Source organism: Dipodomys merriami, unplaced genomic scaffold (assembly GCF_024711535.1).
Source record: "Dipodomys merriami isolate MVZ:Mamm:240054 unplaced genomic scaffold, mDipMer1.0.p SCAF_19, whole genome shotgun sequence".
Classification (NCBI taxonomy): domain Eukaryota; kingdom Metazoa; phylum Chordata; class Mammalia; order Rodentia; family Heteromyidae; genus Dipodomys; species Dipodomys merriami.
In genome coordinates, this window is record NW_027203270.1 from 29,384,969 (window position 1) to 29,400,816 (window position 15,848).

Here is a 15,848-nt window from a genome sequence, read left to right on the forward strand (position 1 = left end):
ACCTGCTCAGGTGCATAAAGGTTGGAGGAGGATCGAGATGTCCCTGGACCTAAGGTTTAGGACTGAAGATGATTAGAAATCCAATACTTTTTCTTGTGAGAGATGAAGAATTGATCGTTATGATCTGGGGGTATCACTCAATGGTTAAGTGTTCGTCCAACACAAGGGTTGCTTAAAAATTGAATTATGGCCAACCAGTGGAAGCTCATGTCTGTAAGCCTAGCTACTCAGAAGGCTGAGATCTGAGGATTAACCTTCAAAGCCAGCCTGGGTAGGAAAGTCCGTGGGACTCTCATCTCCAAATAAGCTACTCAGAAAAGGCTGGAAGTAGTGCTGGGGCTCAAGTGCAGAGTGCTAGCTAGCCTTAAGCAAAAAGAAGCTCAGGGACAGCACCTAGGCCCTGAGTTCAAGCCCCAGGACCAGCCAAAAAGAAAAAAAGAATTGAATTATGACAGGCCCTGCCCCAAACTAGACTCAGGTCACCCTCCAGCCTGACAGGGACAGTCTTTCCACGAGGTGACACACTGAGATGAACACATGAGAGCCAGAGGGATGATCTAACCTGTAGTCTTTTCCCACATGCTCATTCCTCAGCATTGTCCTCTTTAAACTCTCAGGGAAGAAGTAGACTGAGAACAAGCGAGAAGCAGGAGCCTCGGAACCCCCAGTGGCCTGCGGTAGCCTAGGAGGGGCAGCTGGATGAGCTCTCCCTCCCTCTAGCTTCAACTCAGACCTCTTGGTGTAGAAAACACAGCAAAACACCTCCAGATTCCCTTCCCAAATCCCCAACCCCACCTTCTTCTAAAGGATTAGGTTACAGGAGTCTGTGGTACGCCATATCCTGTCCCATCATTCATGAATTTTAGTCAGTCATCCAACAAGAATTCTTGGGGTTCCGGTTGCATGCCAGGTTCTGTGGGTGACCAGACAAACATGATACCTCTGGGTTGCTTGGAATGAGATTACAAGCATGGTCAACTTCTCAGCTCTGCCACTTCTTTGTTGTGTGACACCTTTGTGTCAGTTTTCCCATCCGTCGAATGGGACTAGGATAATGTACTACTCAGTGGTAAGCACTATGGATATGGTTGCTATTATTATTTTTTTCTTGCCCTTGAGCAACTTAGGATGTGGAGACTGACGTGTAAGGGGACCATGACAATACCAGGGAGAGAGATGGTCACAGGGCACCCCAGGGCGCCAGGGCCCAGTGGCTCCCCTGGTTTGTATTTCACAAACATTTATGGAGAACTGCTCAGTGCCAGGCTCTGTTGCTGGTCACTGGGGACACAGAGATGAACAAGACACATTGTCCACTTAGTCTTGCCCCTCCCTGCCCTCCCCTCTCTGTCTCAGAGCCCAGTGCTACTGGCAGGGTGGGGGCAGGGGACACCCAGAACAGAAGGATGGAGGGAGCAACTTGGTCTGGAAGTCAGGGGGTCACAGCTGAGGCTGTGTGGCATCAATGTCTCGCCCTGTAGTCTGGGAAGTTGGACAAGATGGCCGCTTTAGTCTGAACTATTCTGACAAGTGATGTACACTCACAGGGCTTTAAACTTCTCCAGAAGTCCCAAGGCCACCTGAGCCTGATGTCCCACTGAGGCTACTGGGGAAGAGATATCCGCCTGGTACAGCCTGGCACTGCCCTGCTGACAAGCTGGCACAGTTTCTCAAGGCACAGGGGCCTGGGTCTGAAGGCAGGTTGTGTGGAGGGGTGGAGCGCCTGGGGAAGGCTGTGCCAGCTCCCACAGGCCCTATTCATGGCACTGTCTGCGGAGGGTGACAGAGCAGGATCATTAAAACCAGGCTTTGTCCAAACCCCTGAGCAAGCCAATACCCCACCTTTGAATCCCTGTAGCCAACAGAGCAGGGCTGATGTGCCTTTGGAAAGAGAGCTCCGACTGGCTAACCCAGGACCCTGGTGCGTGTGGTCTGGTATGGATGGGGTGGGGAAGACTGGAGGAGTGACTGGACAGATCCACCATCTGTATCCACGGCCGAACATCTCGGCTTCATCACCCCTGAAGACAAGAACAAGACAAGTGACCAAGCTCCAACCCAGAAAGAGACTGACTTGATCTGGGGCTGTGTCCACGATGGACACAGATTTGAGGTGGGCCAAACAGGAGAGGGAGGTGCTGGAAAGTCCAATAGGGAAGGTGATGGCTCCATGTCATGCCAATGGCCACTTCCCACTCTGGCTCTGCTACTTACTACCCATGAGACTTTGTGCCTTAATGTCCTCCCTCCACTGCAACATAGGGACAGTAATGGTCCCCCCCCTCACGGTGATACTGTGAGGATGAAACAGGTAATCTGCATAAAACCTGGCCCAGAGGAACTGCTATCTATGCCTAGTTATCAGCAACTCTCCTTAAAGTACTAAGTCCTTCTTGGTACTTCTTCTTAAAGTACTAAGCCAAGTGCTGGTGGCTCATGCCTGTAATCCTAGCTACCCAGGAGGTTGAGATCTGAGGATCTCAGCTCAAATCCTAGGCACTAAGTCTGTGAGACTCTTATCTCCAATTAATCACCAAAAAGCTAGGAGTGGAGTTATGGTTCAGGTGATGGAAAGCCAATCTTGAGCAAAGCTCAAGGGCCTGAACAGTGCCCAGGCCCTGAATTCAAGCCCAGCACTGGTACACACACACACACACACACACACACACACACACACACACACACACACACACACACACACACACACACACACACACACACAAGAAAACACACACACAGACACAGAAGAGGAGCATTAATGTAGGTGCTCATTTGACTATATTTATATGCTCTGGATATCTACACTGGGATCAATTGAAGGAAACATCCCTGCATGATGCTCTAGACTGCTCTGGAGTGGTGCACCTCACAAGCCTGACATTGGAAGTTCTCCTGAATATCTAACTAGAGTCCCTTACATCGTCAGTCCAGTCTTGCTTTGTAGTCTTGTCTTTGAACATTACACATGGACAAGTCCTTCAAAGCAGCCCTGCAATGAGGGATGAAGCAATTTGCTGCCCACTCTTGCATGCCCTGCTCTGTCACCAACACCCTCCCTCACCCCCGTTCCTATTTATGTCAACAATGCTTCACCACTTCACCGTAAGTTCAGAGTTGGGCTGAGGAGGGGACACAGAAAGCCCCCAAGCAGGCTGCCCTCCCACAAGGCCTGTTTTCCAAGTCCAGTGTCCTTCTGCTTCAGCTGGGAGCCTCACAAAGCCATCTTCTAATCACTTCTCTCTTCAGTGCCCTGGCTACCATCAGAAGACCCAGTCTCTATCCCTGCAATATCACTGAAGAGATCAAACTCATCCTCTATAAATGGCTACAGTGACACTCACACCTCCCTGGCCATTCAGGGCTCTGAGGCCCTGGAATTGAGCATGATCCAACCTCAGCCTGGGGGAAAAATCTCTGTTCTCTTCCTTCCCAAGGGCAAGGCAGGGCCTGGGACCCAATGACCCACCTGGGGGTCATTCCAACTACACAGCCAGTACGTGGTGAAACCAGCCAGGGCTGGGGGACTTTAGGCCAGAGTTTGGAGGTAAAAGGACTGGTTACATAATGGATATTGAAATGGCATGCCAATGAACACATCTCAGCAGAGCTGGCCACTTTTGAAAAATGGGGCTGTTTGCCCTGGCAGAGGGGAAAGGAACCACGTGGGATCAGCAAGCCGTCCACCCCCAGCTGGGCCACCCAGAGAGGGTGGAGATAGAGGGGAATAGAGATGAAGTATGTGTTGGTGGGGGGAAGTGGGGGGTGAATCCCGGGGACTCATGCTTAATGACCTCCACCCCCGCCCCCTGTCCATCCTGAATTTCAAGTTCATAATGAGGAAACATATTTTGGCTGCAGGGATGGGAGAGAGAGAGAGAGAGAGAGAGAGAGAGAGAGAGAGAGAGAGAGAGAGAGAGAGAGAGAGAGGCAAACCAAGGAAGAAGTGAACAGAACCAGCTCCAGAGAAACAGTTCTGTCCCAGAAAGAGTTTGCAAAGCATATGCCTGCAGGGCCAACCCTGGAGAGGGCTGGAAAGAAGAGGGGGTGCCGCTGCCCTGCACCCCATCCAAAGAGAAAGAGGCTTCAACTCAGGCCTTGACCGACGCTAACTTGGACCCCAGGGAACTTCCTTTCTAAACTCAGGAAAACTACTGGCCTGACAGTGCTCGCTCCTTCAAACTTGAGAAGCCTCTGTGCGGGTGCTTGCCTAGACCAGGCCTAGGGGCGGGGGGAGGCAGGGGACTGGCCCCATGGTGGGAGGGGGAGTGCCCCCCCAAGGCCCTTGCTGGCCCTTGCCCAGCCTCAGCAGCTGGCAGATGAAAGAACCCAAGCAAAGCAGCCCAGCGCTGAGTAATGCCCCTGGCACCCCGCGCGCCCAGACCCACCCACAGCCAGCCTGAGGGGGCAGGAGGGAGGGCAGCCCGGCCTGCAGGGCTGGGGTCCCGGGCCTGGCGGCTCTCTTCTTCAGCATCCAGAGGAGCGGCGCCCCCCACCTCCAAGCCTGGTAGCCAGCGTGTCGCGCGAGGGTGGACCCGGCGACAGGGGGCGAGTGTGGCCCGGGGCCCGGGACGCGGTGCCCGGCCCCTGCCCGCCCGGCCGCCGCCGTCCCGCCCGGGACCCCCTCCCCCACGGCCTCTCCCTCCAGCTGTGCCGGGGCCAACGGAAAACGAAAACTCGGGCAGAGGAAACGGCGGCAGGAGCCCCGCCTGAACAACCCGGACAAAAGGCGCCCCCCCCCCCCGCTCCCCGCGGCCTCGCCACAAGGGGCCTGGCACCGCCACCCCAGGGGTGGCCCCTGCCCCGCCGGCCCCCCGGGCCTCCGCTCAGCTCCCTCCTGGCCGCCCCTGGGAGGGGCAGCTCGCTCTTCGGCCCCCACCCCAGCCCGGCACCACCCCCCCCCCGCCACACACACACACACACACACACACACACACACACACCCCGGTGTCCGGGGCCGTGCGCCCCAGGCCCGCGCCCGCCCCCCGTGCAGAGTGGCAGCGACCCGGGCCCCACCGCGCCCGGACCCGCCCCTTCCCGGCCCAGCGCCCTCACCTGGTGGGGCCGGGGCTCCGAGCGCGGCGGGATCCCGACCAGGCAGAAGGCGACTCCATTCATCGGGTGGCAGCGACGGCTCTGCTGCCCGGGCACTGCTGGGGGCGCGGGCCAGAGACCCGGGGGGGCGGGCCGGGGGCGGGGCCGGGCGCGGGGTGCCCCGGGCCCGCCCCCTCGCTCCGCCCCCTGACACCCCAGTGCTGGCGACCGACCCAGCGCACCTGCGGCCTCTGTCCACTCGGAGCAGCAAGGGTCAGAGCGGGCTGAGACCTGGGTCTCCACCCAGCCTGGCGCAGAGATGAGATCGCAGCTAAGGAAGTTCGTGTCGGCCTTCGGGGGACCGGCCCGGATAGAGGGTGCTCCAGGACCAAGGACACAGAACCCAGGGAGCAGCACCCGGAGAGGCAAAAGGCAATGGCCAGAGATGGCCAGAAACAGAGCCCCAAAGAGCCAGAAAGCATGAGAGGCAAAGCCAGAGACCAGATGATGCAACCCGGAATCTGAGTGAAGAAAAGACCGGGCTTAGCTGCAGGCTAGAGACTCTGCAAAGTCGAGGCATGAGGGAAGATCTGGTGTGGGGATGCCCTGGCAGTCTTAGCCAGGAGCTCACAGTGGACTCAAGGCTGGGAGACACTGGTCTGGTAGATGCCTGGCCCTCTGGAGCCCACCTTCACTGAGGCCTGTGGCTCAGACACATGCCCCTCACGTCACATGGTCTTTATGGCTTCACTCTGAACTGGACCCCAAAAGACAGCCCTGGCCTGAGCCAACTTCTCATTTCCCTGCACTCAACAGGATCCCTCCAGCTCATCCTCCAATAACCAAGAAAGGGTAGCCCCTCCTGTCTTTCACTGTGCTAGAAAGGTGTTTCTGCTAAGTCCTAGTCTTCCTCCTCCTTACTTCCTACAGCCCATGATGACCTCATCTCTATGCCTTTTTGCAGATTTTGTGTTTTTATTTTTTATTTATTTTTTGCTAGTTAGTCCTGGGGCTTGAGCTCAGGGCCTGGCCACTGTCCTTAAGCTTCTTTTGCTCAAGGCTAGTACTCTACCACTTGATCCACAGCACCACTTCCGGCTTTTTTCTGTGTATGTGGTACTGAGCAATCAAATCCAGGGCTTCATGCATGCTAGGCAAGCACTCTACCACTAAGCCACCTTCCCAGCCATGTGTTTTTATTTTCATTTTGTTATCCTGGGGCTTGAACTCAGGAAGGCAAGCACTCATCCAATTGAGTCACACCCCCAGCCCTTTGCTTGCTTTTGGCCTGGGCTAGCTTGGGACTGAGATCCTCCTACCTTTTCCTTCATGTAGTGGAAATTATAGATGTGAACTTCCACAACTGCCTTGTTCTTTGAGACAGATTCTTTCCCAGGCTGGCCTCTAATTGTGATCCTCCACTCCTTCAAACACTGTTTCCTAAGTAGGCCTTCTTGCAGATTTTTTGTTTGTTTTTTGTCAGTTGTGGGACTTAAACTCTGGGCCTGGGCACTGTCCCTCAGCTCTTCAGCTCAAGGCAAGCACTCTACTACTTGAGCCATAGCATCACTTCCAGTTTTCTGGTGGTTTATTGGAGATAAGAGTCTCATGGACTTTACTGTCCTGGCTGGCTTTGAACCATGATCCTCAGATCTCAGCCTCCTGATTAGCTAGGATTACAGGTGTGAGCCACCAGTGCCCAGCCCTTCTTGCAGTTTTAAAGGTTCCTGTAATTCCTGGGTTATGAAGAAAAGATAGAAGCCATAAAGAAATAGGAGATTTGGAGAGGGCAGGCCAGGGTAAGCAGGGAGCTGATTCTGTTTATTGGAATTGCCAACCTTTTGGACCAAGGAGTTCTCTTTTTCTCCTTTTCTTTTTTTGGCAGCACTGGGGTTTGAACTCAGGGCCTCCGGCTCTTTTTTTTTTTTTTCTTGTCAGTCATGGTGCTTGAACTCTGGCCTGGGTGCTATCCCTCAGCTCTTCAACTCAAAGCAAGCACTCTACCACTGGACCACAGCGCCACTTCCGGTTTTCTAGGGGTTTATGGAAGATAAGAGTCTCATGGACTTTCCTGCCTGGGCCTCCACCTCTTTTTTTTTTTTTTCTCTCAAAGTTGTTGCTCTACCACTTGAACCACACCTCCACTTCTGGCTTTTTGCTGGTTAATTGGAGACAAGAGTATTTTGGATTTGTATGCCTTGACTGACTTCACCCTGGGATTATCAGAACTCGGCCTCCTAAGTAGCTAGGATTATACATGTGAGCCACTATTGCCAGCCCAAGGAGTTCTCTTAACTTCTGTTTTTGTTACCCTCAGCAGCGCCTGAACACTGGTCAGCCCCAAGTCCCATGTTTGCACTTTTGACAAGAGGTCAGGAACTCAGGTCCTGGGAAGAGACTGAAGTGGCCCAGGCTCCAATTACATCATCCCTACTCCTGTGAGCCTCTGGGAGATCTGGACTGTTTTCTTTTCTATTTTATTTATTTATTTTTTTGGGGGGGTCCAGTCGTAGGGCCTGAATCTGGGCCTGGGCACTGTCCCTCAGCTCTTCAGCTCAAGGCTAGCACTCTACCACTTAAGCCACAACGCTACTTCCGGCTTTTTTCTTATGTGGTGCTGAGAAATCGAACCCAGGACCTCAGGCATGCAAGGCAAGCGCTCTACCATTGAGCCTCTTTCCCAGCCCCATGTTTTCTTTTTTAATTGTATGGCTTTGTTTTGTGTTAGTCCTGAAGCTTGAACTCAGAGCCTCTTTTTTTTTTTTTGTAAGTCATGGGGCTTGAACTCTGGGCCTGGATGCTGTCCTTCAGCTCTTCAGCTCAAGGCTAGTACTCTACCACTTGAGCCACATCGCCACTTCTGGTTTTCTGGTCGTTTATTGGAGATAAGAATTTCATGGCCTTTCCTGCCCAGGTTGGCTTTGAACTATGATCCTCAGAACTCAGCCTCCTACATAGCTAAAATTACAGGCGTGAGCCACAGGTGCCCTGAGAGCCTTATAGTCTTGCTTGGATTTTTCATTCCAGATTTGATATTCTACCACCTGAGTCACAGATCCACTTCTGGCTTTTTTTTTTCTGTGTTAATTGAAGATAAAAGTCTCACAGACATTGGGATTCGGGGGGAGGGGGAGGCTGGGAAGGGATGTGAAGGGTAAACAAAGGAGGAGGCTGCAATGCTTGGTAAGAAATGTACGCATTATCCTGCCCATGTAATTGTAACTCCTCTGTACAGTATGTTCACAATAAAATAAAATAAAATTTAAAAAAAAAGTCTCACAGACTTTCCTGCCAGGGCTGTCTTTGAACTTTGATCCTCAGATCTCAGCCTCCTGAGTAGGGATGATTACAGACTTGAGCCACTGGTGTCAGCCATTTCAAGCTTTCTTACTTGGAGATAACGGTTTCATAGATTTGCCTGCCCAGGTTGGTTTCGAACTGTGATCCTCAGATCTCAGCTTGCTAAACAGCTAGGATTATAGATGTGAGCCACCAGGGGTCTGCTGGACAATGTATGCTTTTTTTTTTAAGTCCCCTGTAGTCAACAGAAAAGAATCCTCTTTTATAATTATGCAGGGGCAGCTAATGACGCCTTTTCCTCTCCACCCCTTTTCATCATGGTCTTGTGCAGCCAGAAGGGATCCCCTTCTTCTAGAAAGTCCTTCCTGTGCTCTAATTGCAATCTATCATAGTGCCCGGATCTTGTTCCTTAATCCAGTCCCTGCGCTGCCTCTTTCTCCCCTGGACCTCCAGGCGCCCATTGTCCTCTGGGCACAGAGGTCTTTCCTCTCAGAACAAAGGGCAGTGAAGGGTTGGCATCTGAAATCCAGGCTGCACTGAAACTGTGGGGGTCAGGAGAAGGGTGGTGGCCCCTGGGGTACCCCTGGCTCATTTTTTCCAGAGCCTGATGCCCTCAGCTCCTGTAGGAGGTGGTGAGAGGAAATGAGCTCACACTGACCGGCAAGCGAATTCCTCCCTCCACAATGCACTCACAAGCCTCCCCCACCCAGTCCCACTTCCCAGAAAGTACTGCTCTCCCCCACCCAGCTGCCCTCCCCACCTCTTCCTGCACCTTGACCTGTACCCCCCTCCTGCCTGGCCCTTCCCATCCATCTTCTCCAGGCCCTCTTCCCCTTCTCTTTCCGGCCCCTCTAGTCCCTCCCCACCCCCTCCCAGCTTCTCAGACTCTGTGTCTCACTCTCTGCATCCTGCTGTATACCCCAAGTCCAATTTTCTCCATGGATGTTCTTTCTTTAGGATTTGGAGAAATAGAACTCCATATGTGGCAGGTGGAGCATGACCCACCTTGAGAATACTTTTTTTTTTGGGGGGGGGGAGGTCAGCCGTGGGGTTTAAACTCTGGCCTGGGCACTGTCCCTGAGCTCTTCAGCTCAAGCTGAGCACTCTACCTCTTGAGCCACAGCACCACTTCCAGTGTTCTGGTGGTTAATTGGAGATAAGAGTCTCACGGATGGACTTTTCTGCCCGAGCTGGCTTTGAACCGTGATCCTCAGATCTCAGCCTCCTAAGTAGCTAGGATTATAGGCGTAAACCACTGGTGCCTCGTAAGAATACTTCTTATATGCCACCTTTTCAAGTCTTTCCCAAGCAAGTGTCCTTTCTGCATCCACAAGAGTAATTTGGAATCCCTCACCTGGGAGGGCATAGGGGAGATCAGGAGGGCAAGCTAGGTGACCTTGGAGATATAAAAACTGTTGAACTTCTCCTCTTAATGGGCCTGGTCTTCTTTTTCTTTTTTCTTTTTGGTGGGTTGTGGGGCCTGAACTCTGGGCCTGGGCGCTGTCTCTCAGCTCTTCAGCTCAAGGCTAGTGCTCTACTGCTTGAGCCACAGCGCCACTTCCAGCTTTCTCTGTTTATGTGGTGCTGGGGAATCAAACCCAGGGCCTCATGCATGCAAAGCAAGCACTCTACCATTGAGCCACCTTCCCAGCCCCAGGCCTGGTCTTCTTAAATCTTGACTCTACCATAAGATCCTGCCAAACAGAGCTGGCAGGCCAGAGAGCTGACTGCAAAAGATGCAGTCTGGCTCTTTGGGATTTTGTGAGACAGGAGTGGCTGGAGAATGGGGCACCCCAGAGAGAATGTTTATCTTGGACAAAGGTAGAGTGGCAGGAGAGAGCAGGCTTCCGTGGTTGCATGGGTAGGAAATGTGGAAGGATGTGAAAGGAAATGCGGGATGTGACAGAGGAATGATGGGGCCTACACACTTAGATTCTAGACTGGCTTAGGCACAAACTTTGAGAAAAGATGTGTCACGTCCCCTCTGGCAGGCAACAGGGATGACAATGGAAAAGAGCAAGCTAAGAGATTAGATGAGGAGGAGGATTACCAGGTCAAGGGGCAGGGAGTAACAAATATCAGAGCTTTGAGCCCTTAGGACCTATGAAGGAAGAAGAAAAAAGATAGAAGAAGCTGGGTTCCAGTGGCTCATGCCTGTAATCCCAGCTACTCAGGAGGCTGAGATCTCAGGACTGTTTCAAAGCCAGGCAAGAAAGTCCATGAGATTCTTACCTCCATTTAACTACCAAAACAGTTAGAAATGGAATTGTGGCTAGCCTTGAGCACAAAAGGTTAGGGACGGTGCCCAGGCTCTGAGTTCAAGCCCCAGGACTGGCGTGCACACACGCGTGTGCATACACACACACACAGAGTTAAAAGAATCTAGAACAATTCCAAGACTTGGAATATGAGACAATCAGTTGTCTAGTTGTTCCCAGAGAGAGTGAACAGGCTAGTTGCTAAATCCTTTGTAAGGATTATTCCAGTGAAACTTTACAAAGACTCTGTAAAATACATTACTTTGTTTAACAGATAAAGAAAGGGAGGCCTAGGAAACTCAAGTATCTTACCCAAGACAACACAGGATTTTTTTTTTTTTTTTTGCCAGTCCTGGGGCTTGAATTCAGGGCCTGGCCACTGAGCTTCTTTTGCGCAATGCTAACACTCTACCACTTGAGCCACAGCACCATTTGCAGCTTTTTCTGTTTATATGGCACTAATGAATCGAAACGAGAGCGTCATGCGTGCTAGGAAAGCAATCTACCACTGAGCTACATTCCCAGGCCCAACCACACAGAATTTAAACCCATGTATATTAGCTCCAGAGTCCACACAGGACTTGATACCCCTGCCCAATAACCATGAGGCTCAATACCCTTGCCCAACATCACAAGATCTGCTTTATTAAACTTCCCACTTTGAAGTATTCCTATGGAATTTGTGTTGATATATTGGTTCACACAAAGTCCAAAGTCAAAAATTACTGTCTGTGGAGCTGGGAAGGAGGCTCAGTGGTAGAGTGCTTGCCTTGCATGTATGAGGCCCTCGGTTCAATTCCCCAGCACCACATAAGCAAAAAGAAAAAAAGCCGGAAGTGGTGCTGTGGCTCAAGTGGTAGAGCGCTAGCCTTGAGCTGAAGAGCAGAGGGACAGCGCCCAGGCCCAGAGTTCAGGCCCCACAACCGGACCCCCCACCAAAAAAAAAAAAAAAAAAAAGAAAAATACTGTCTGTAATGTGTGACCTGTAGGTTTCAAGAGACTAAAGGACATGACTAAAGGCTACAACAGCGGGGCCCATCCACCAAAGGGGAAAGCGCTCCCCCTGGTGGATGAGAAAGCAGGTCTTGCACCCATGGCTTTTCACCCCCACATTTTCTCCTGTCCCCTCAAGACAATTCTACATCCTCCCAATTTGATTCTCTAAAGCAGGTGGGATCCAGTTCAATTAAGTCAAATGATACTTATTAAGCATCTACTGCATGCAAGCTTCTGTGTGGGCTACTGGGGACAGTTTGATGAATCAGGTGTTGTGCCTGCCATTAATGAACCCCTATACTAGAGAGGGCAGTGAACCCAAACAAGGATGCCTGGGGTGCTACAATGGTGCTGAAATGAAGGAAGAAGGCAGGGGGGCTTGGAAGGCAGGCCAGACTTTGAAGGCCCTCAACTGGCACAGAAAGGACAAGGTAGGGTATTGGGTGGGGCAAGGAAACACTAAAGATCATGCCAGTCCCTACTGCTATCCTGGTTGCTAAGTCCCTGAGGAGTCCTGTGAAAGAAATCCCACCTGAATGCCCATTGGTGGGGGGAGGAAAGCTAAAGCTTTACCCATGGGAAAAAGAACACTGGGAAGCTGACAAACAGCCAGGCAACCTCTGAACAGCTGGCTCCAGGTGCAAATGAGGGACTGCAGTTTCCCTGGGCCAGCAGCAGGAAAAAGAGAACTACAGCCAGGCATGCCCTGGTCTGACAAACTGACAAAGATGCCTTGTGCCTGCCACTCTAGACCGGAAGTCTTTGGGAGAGTTGTGCTTAGAAAGCCTATGTCATGGGCCAGGAGAAGAAGAGGTCTTGGGCTGGGTCTCAGCTCTACTGGCTCCTAACTATGCCACCAGCACCTGAAGCTCCAGCAACATAAACTGCATAGTTGAGCATGTAACAAGGCTTCATGGTGACTTATAAAGATCAGGGCATCCTCTAGCAGGGCTTTGGAAATAGTAAGAGAGCAAAAGACCTGAAATGCGGAGCACCTCCTATCTACCACACTCTTTCCATACTTAATGCCCACAGCGGCACTGGAAGATGAATTGTTAGCCCCACTATGTAAATGAGGAAACAGGCTCAGAGAGGTTAAGTCATGTACCTAGGAACTTCCAGCTAGAGCTCAGGACTCCACAGCAAAGCCCTTCTTCTTTCTGGGGTGGCACATTCTCTCTGGAGAGCAGGGGAGACCTATCAAGCAGACTGTTCCAGCTCCAGGATACTGGATCCTATAACTCTGCGGTTCCATGTGAGGAACTTTCTGTTCTTCCTCTTCTGCTGTAGTCCCTGCCCCCACCCAGACTCTATCTAAACACCCATATTACTACCACAAGAGGTTTGTCCCACTCACCTGCCTGTCTATTCTGCCCTTCTGAAAGGTGCTTCTTTGAGAGATTCCAAGAAATAAAAGGGGAAAAAGAGCTCAGCCTCCAGTGGCTCACACCTGTAATCCTAGCTACTCAGGAAGCTGAGATCTAGGGATTATGGGTCCAAGTCAGCCTCAGCAAGAAAGTCTGTAAGGCTCTTATCCAATTAATTACCAAAAAGCTGGTAATGGAGCTGTGGCTCACAATGGTAGAGTACTAGCCCGGAGCACAAAAGCTCAGGAACAGTGCCCAGTCCCTGAGTTCAAGCCCCAGGAATGATAAAAGAAAATAAAAATTAAAAGAAGGGTGCGAAAGGAGGGAAGGGGGACATGGAGGAAGAAAGGAGAGGAAGAGAAGGGAGGAAAGGAGACAGGAGGGGTGGTTCCCACCTCCCCCAGGAAGCTCTGGAAATCCCCAGCAGCTGCTCCTCTCCCCTGTCTGGCCCTGAGCCAGACGTGGGTGGAGCAAGAAGAGTCCAATGAGGAGAAAGAAGGGGTGGGCCGATTATGGGGTGGGAGGGAACCCCCTTCAGTCCTGTCGCCCACTCCACCCGTAATTCCAGCCCCTTTGAGAGATTCCAGGCATGCTCCCCTTTAAGGAAACCTTACATGCCAAAATCCACACATACCAAGCAGACATATCAGCACTTGCTCTATAAAAGGATTCCTTACTTTACAAGAGGGCTCAGCACATGGAGAACTTAAAATAGGAGCTCTCCCAGTACATGGAAAGCAGCTAGGATCTCAGAAGCACCCATACACGCTGTTTTCTGAGACCTTGAGCATCAGCAACTAGCCTGGCCCACCTAGGCCCACCCCCTCCATTCTCATGTGTGCATCATGAGAATGTCTATCATGAGAACAAGCTTCTAAGTGTCCAGGGAGCAAGCTGAGGTGCTGTGCTTGAGAGAGGTGTCTAGAACATCTAGAGAGCCACACCCCCATAGCCAGGAGAGATTTCATAGCAATCTAGAAAGTGCATGCCTAGCTGAAGCCTCCTAGTGACTCTGCAGAGTCAGGGCAGAAGCCCATGGCCTAAAGCTATGCATGGTGGTTGTACACCTGTAATCTCAGACTCAGGAGGCTGAGGCAGGAGGACTACAAGTTCAAGGCTAGCCTTGGATACATAGTGAGACCTCAAGAAGAAAAAAGAAGGAAGAAAGGAAAAAAGGAAGGAGAGGAAGGAAGAAGGGAGGGAGAGGGAGGAAGGAAGAGAAGGAAGGAGAAATGAAGGAGGTATGAAGGAAGGAAGAAAGGAAGGAAGAAGGAAGGAAGGAAGGAAGGAAGGGAGGGAGGGAGGGAAGGAGGAAGAAAAGGAGGGAGGGAAGGAAGAAGGAAGGGAGGGAGGAAAAATAGAGGGATGGGGCCATAGGTAAAGAGATCAACACAAGCAAGGAAGAAAGAGAGAAAGGGAGAGAGAGAAAGATAGAGGGGGGAGAGGGAGAGGGAAGGAGGGAGGGAGGGAAAGAGAAAAAAAGAAAGAGAGAGAGAAGAAAGCAAGCCAGCTCAATGTATGATGCCCCACTCTTCTCCCAGGGGAGGGGCTGGCCAGGTCTGGGTAAAGGGAAGCACTGGCCCCTAGAATAAGTAAAGAAAGGAAGGAGCACTTTGACTGTGCTGTAGAGGACAGAATTGGTGTCCCTCGCCTTGCCTCTACTTTAAAATTGTGTGTGTGTGTGTGTGTGTGTGTGTGTGTGTGTGTGTGTGTGTGTGTGTGTGTGTTAAGGTGAAACATAACACAAAACTCATTCTTTTATAATAAGCATTTCAGTGGCATTTAGTAGCCACTTGCTTTTTTTTTTTTTTTTTTTGGCAGTAATGATAACAGCAGATAATGAAGAACGGAGTCTTTTTTGCTTTGCCAGCCCTTAATGCTCTGGGGAGCTGCCATTGGACATTTAAATTAATGCCCAAGATGCCAAACAGATCTAGAGGTAGAGTAGCTCACAGCCCTGCCCCAAACATCCTGGCCAGCCAGAGAAGATGCCTAGAATACTTCAAACCTCCTCTGGACCCCTCTCGAAGCCCCCAGATGGGAGCTCCCCATCACAGGGAAACCTCCACACAAACCCCTCGGCCTGAGCTTCCACAGAACCCAGGGCCCCAGAGCAGCCCCAAGGAGCCTGGGACAGGGAAAGAGAAGCTAGGTGGAAGACTCAGAACTTACAGACATGACTAGTGCCAGGAAAACTCACCCCACCTCTCCAGACCACACCCCAAAATCTCACTCCCAAGAAGCTGGGAAAAGAGAGAGACCACAAGAGGAGCATCTTAGCTAGTGTACTTTGCACCCACCAGCTGCCCCTCTTAGGAGCAGGGGCTGTGATCATTGATGGTTAGTCTGGCATTTGAGAAGTGCATCCAGGATGAGAGCTGGGACTGGGAGGAGGGTGTGTGTGTGTGTGTGTGTGTGTGTGTGTGTGTCTGTGTCTGTGTCTGTGTCTGTGTCTGTGTGTCTGTGCTTTCCCTGGCTACTATGCCCAGCCCACACCTTTGGAGCCATGTGAGGGATCCGGTGTGAAAGACAGACAATCTCCCCCTGCGCCCCCCCACAACACACACACACACACACACACACACACACACACACACACACACACACACTGGTTGCAGTGCTGCATTTGGGGCACATGTGAAAACGTCTCCCACCCCACCCCACCTTCTCACTGCCATGAAATGGTGGCAGCAGCTGCTGCAGCTGCTCTAACTGGGAGAGGACGCAGCCCGGCTGGGAGAGGTCCCTTGACGGGGAGGGGGAGGGGGAACTATATTCTAAAGTCCCACATGGGGGGCCGGGGTGGGGGTGGGGGCAGGGAAATTAATTGTATGGTTGGGAGACACCTCTCCTTACCCGCCCTCTCCACACCCCCCCCCCCGCAATCGCCCCCTTC

General features: G+C 51.8%; 1 protein-coding gene across 1 annotated transcript in view; it reads right to left on the reverse strand.

Annotated features, from left to right (window-relative positions):
- Positions 1–5,119, reverse strand: part of LOC138831090 (rho GTPase-activating protein 23-like) — a 29,047-nt gene extending 23,928 nt beyond the window's left edge. The window contains exon 1 of the mRNA XM_070028197.1: positions 5,053–5,119. Within this exon, the coding sequence (XP_069884298.1) occupies positions 5,053–5,115 (63 nt within the window). The 5' untranslated portion in view covers positions 5,116–5,119. The remainder of the gene's footprint in view (positions 1–5,052) is intronic.
- Positions 5,120–15,848: the final 10,729 nt, after the last annotated feature.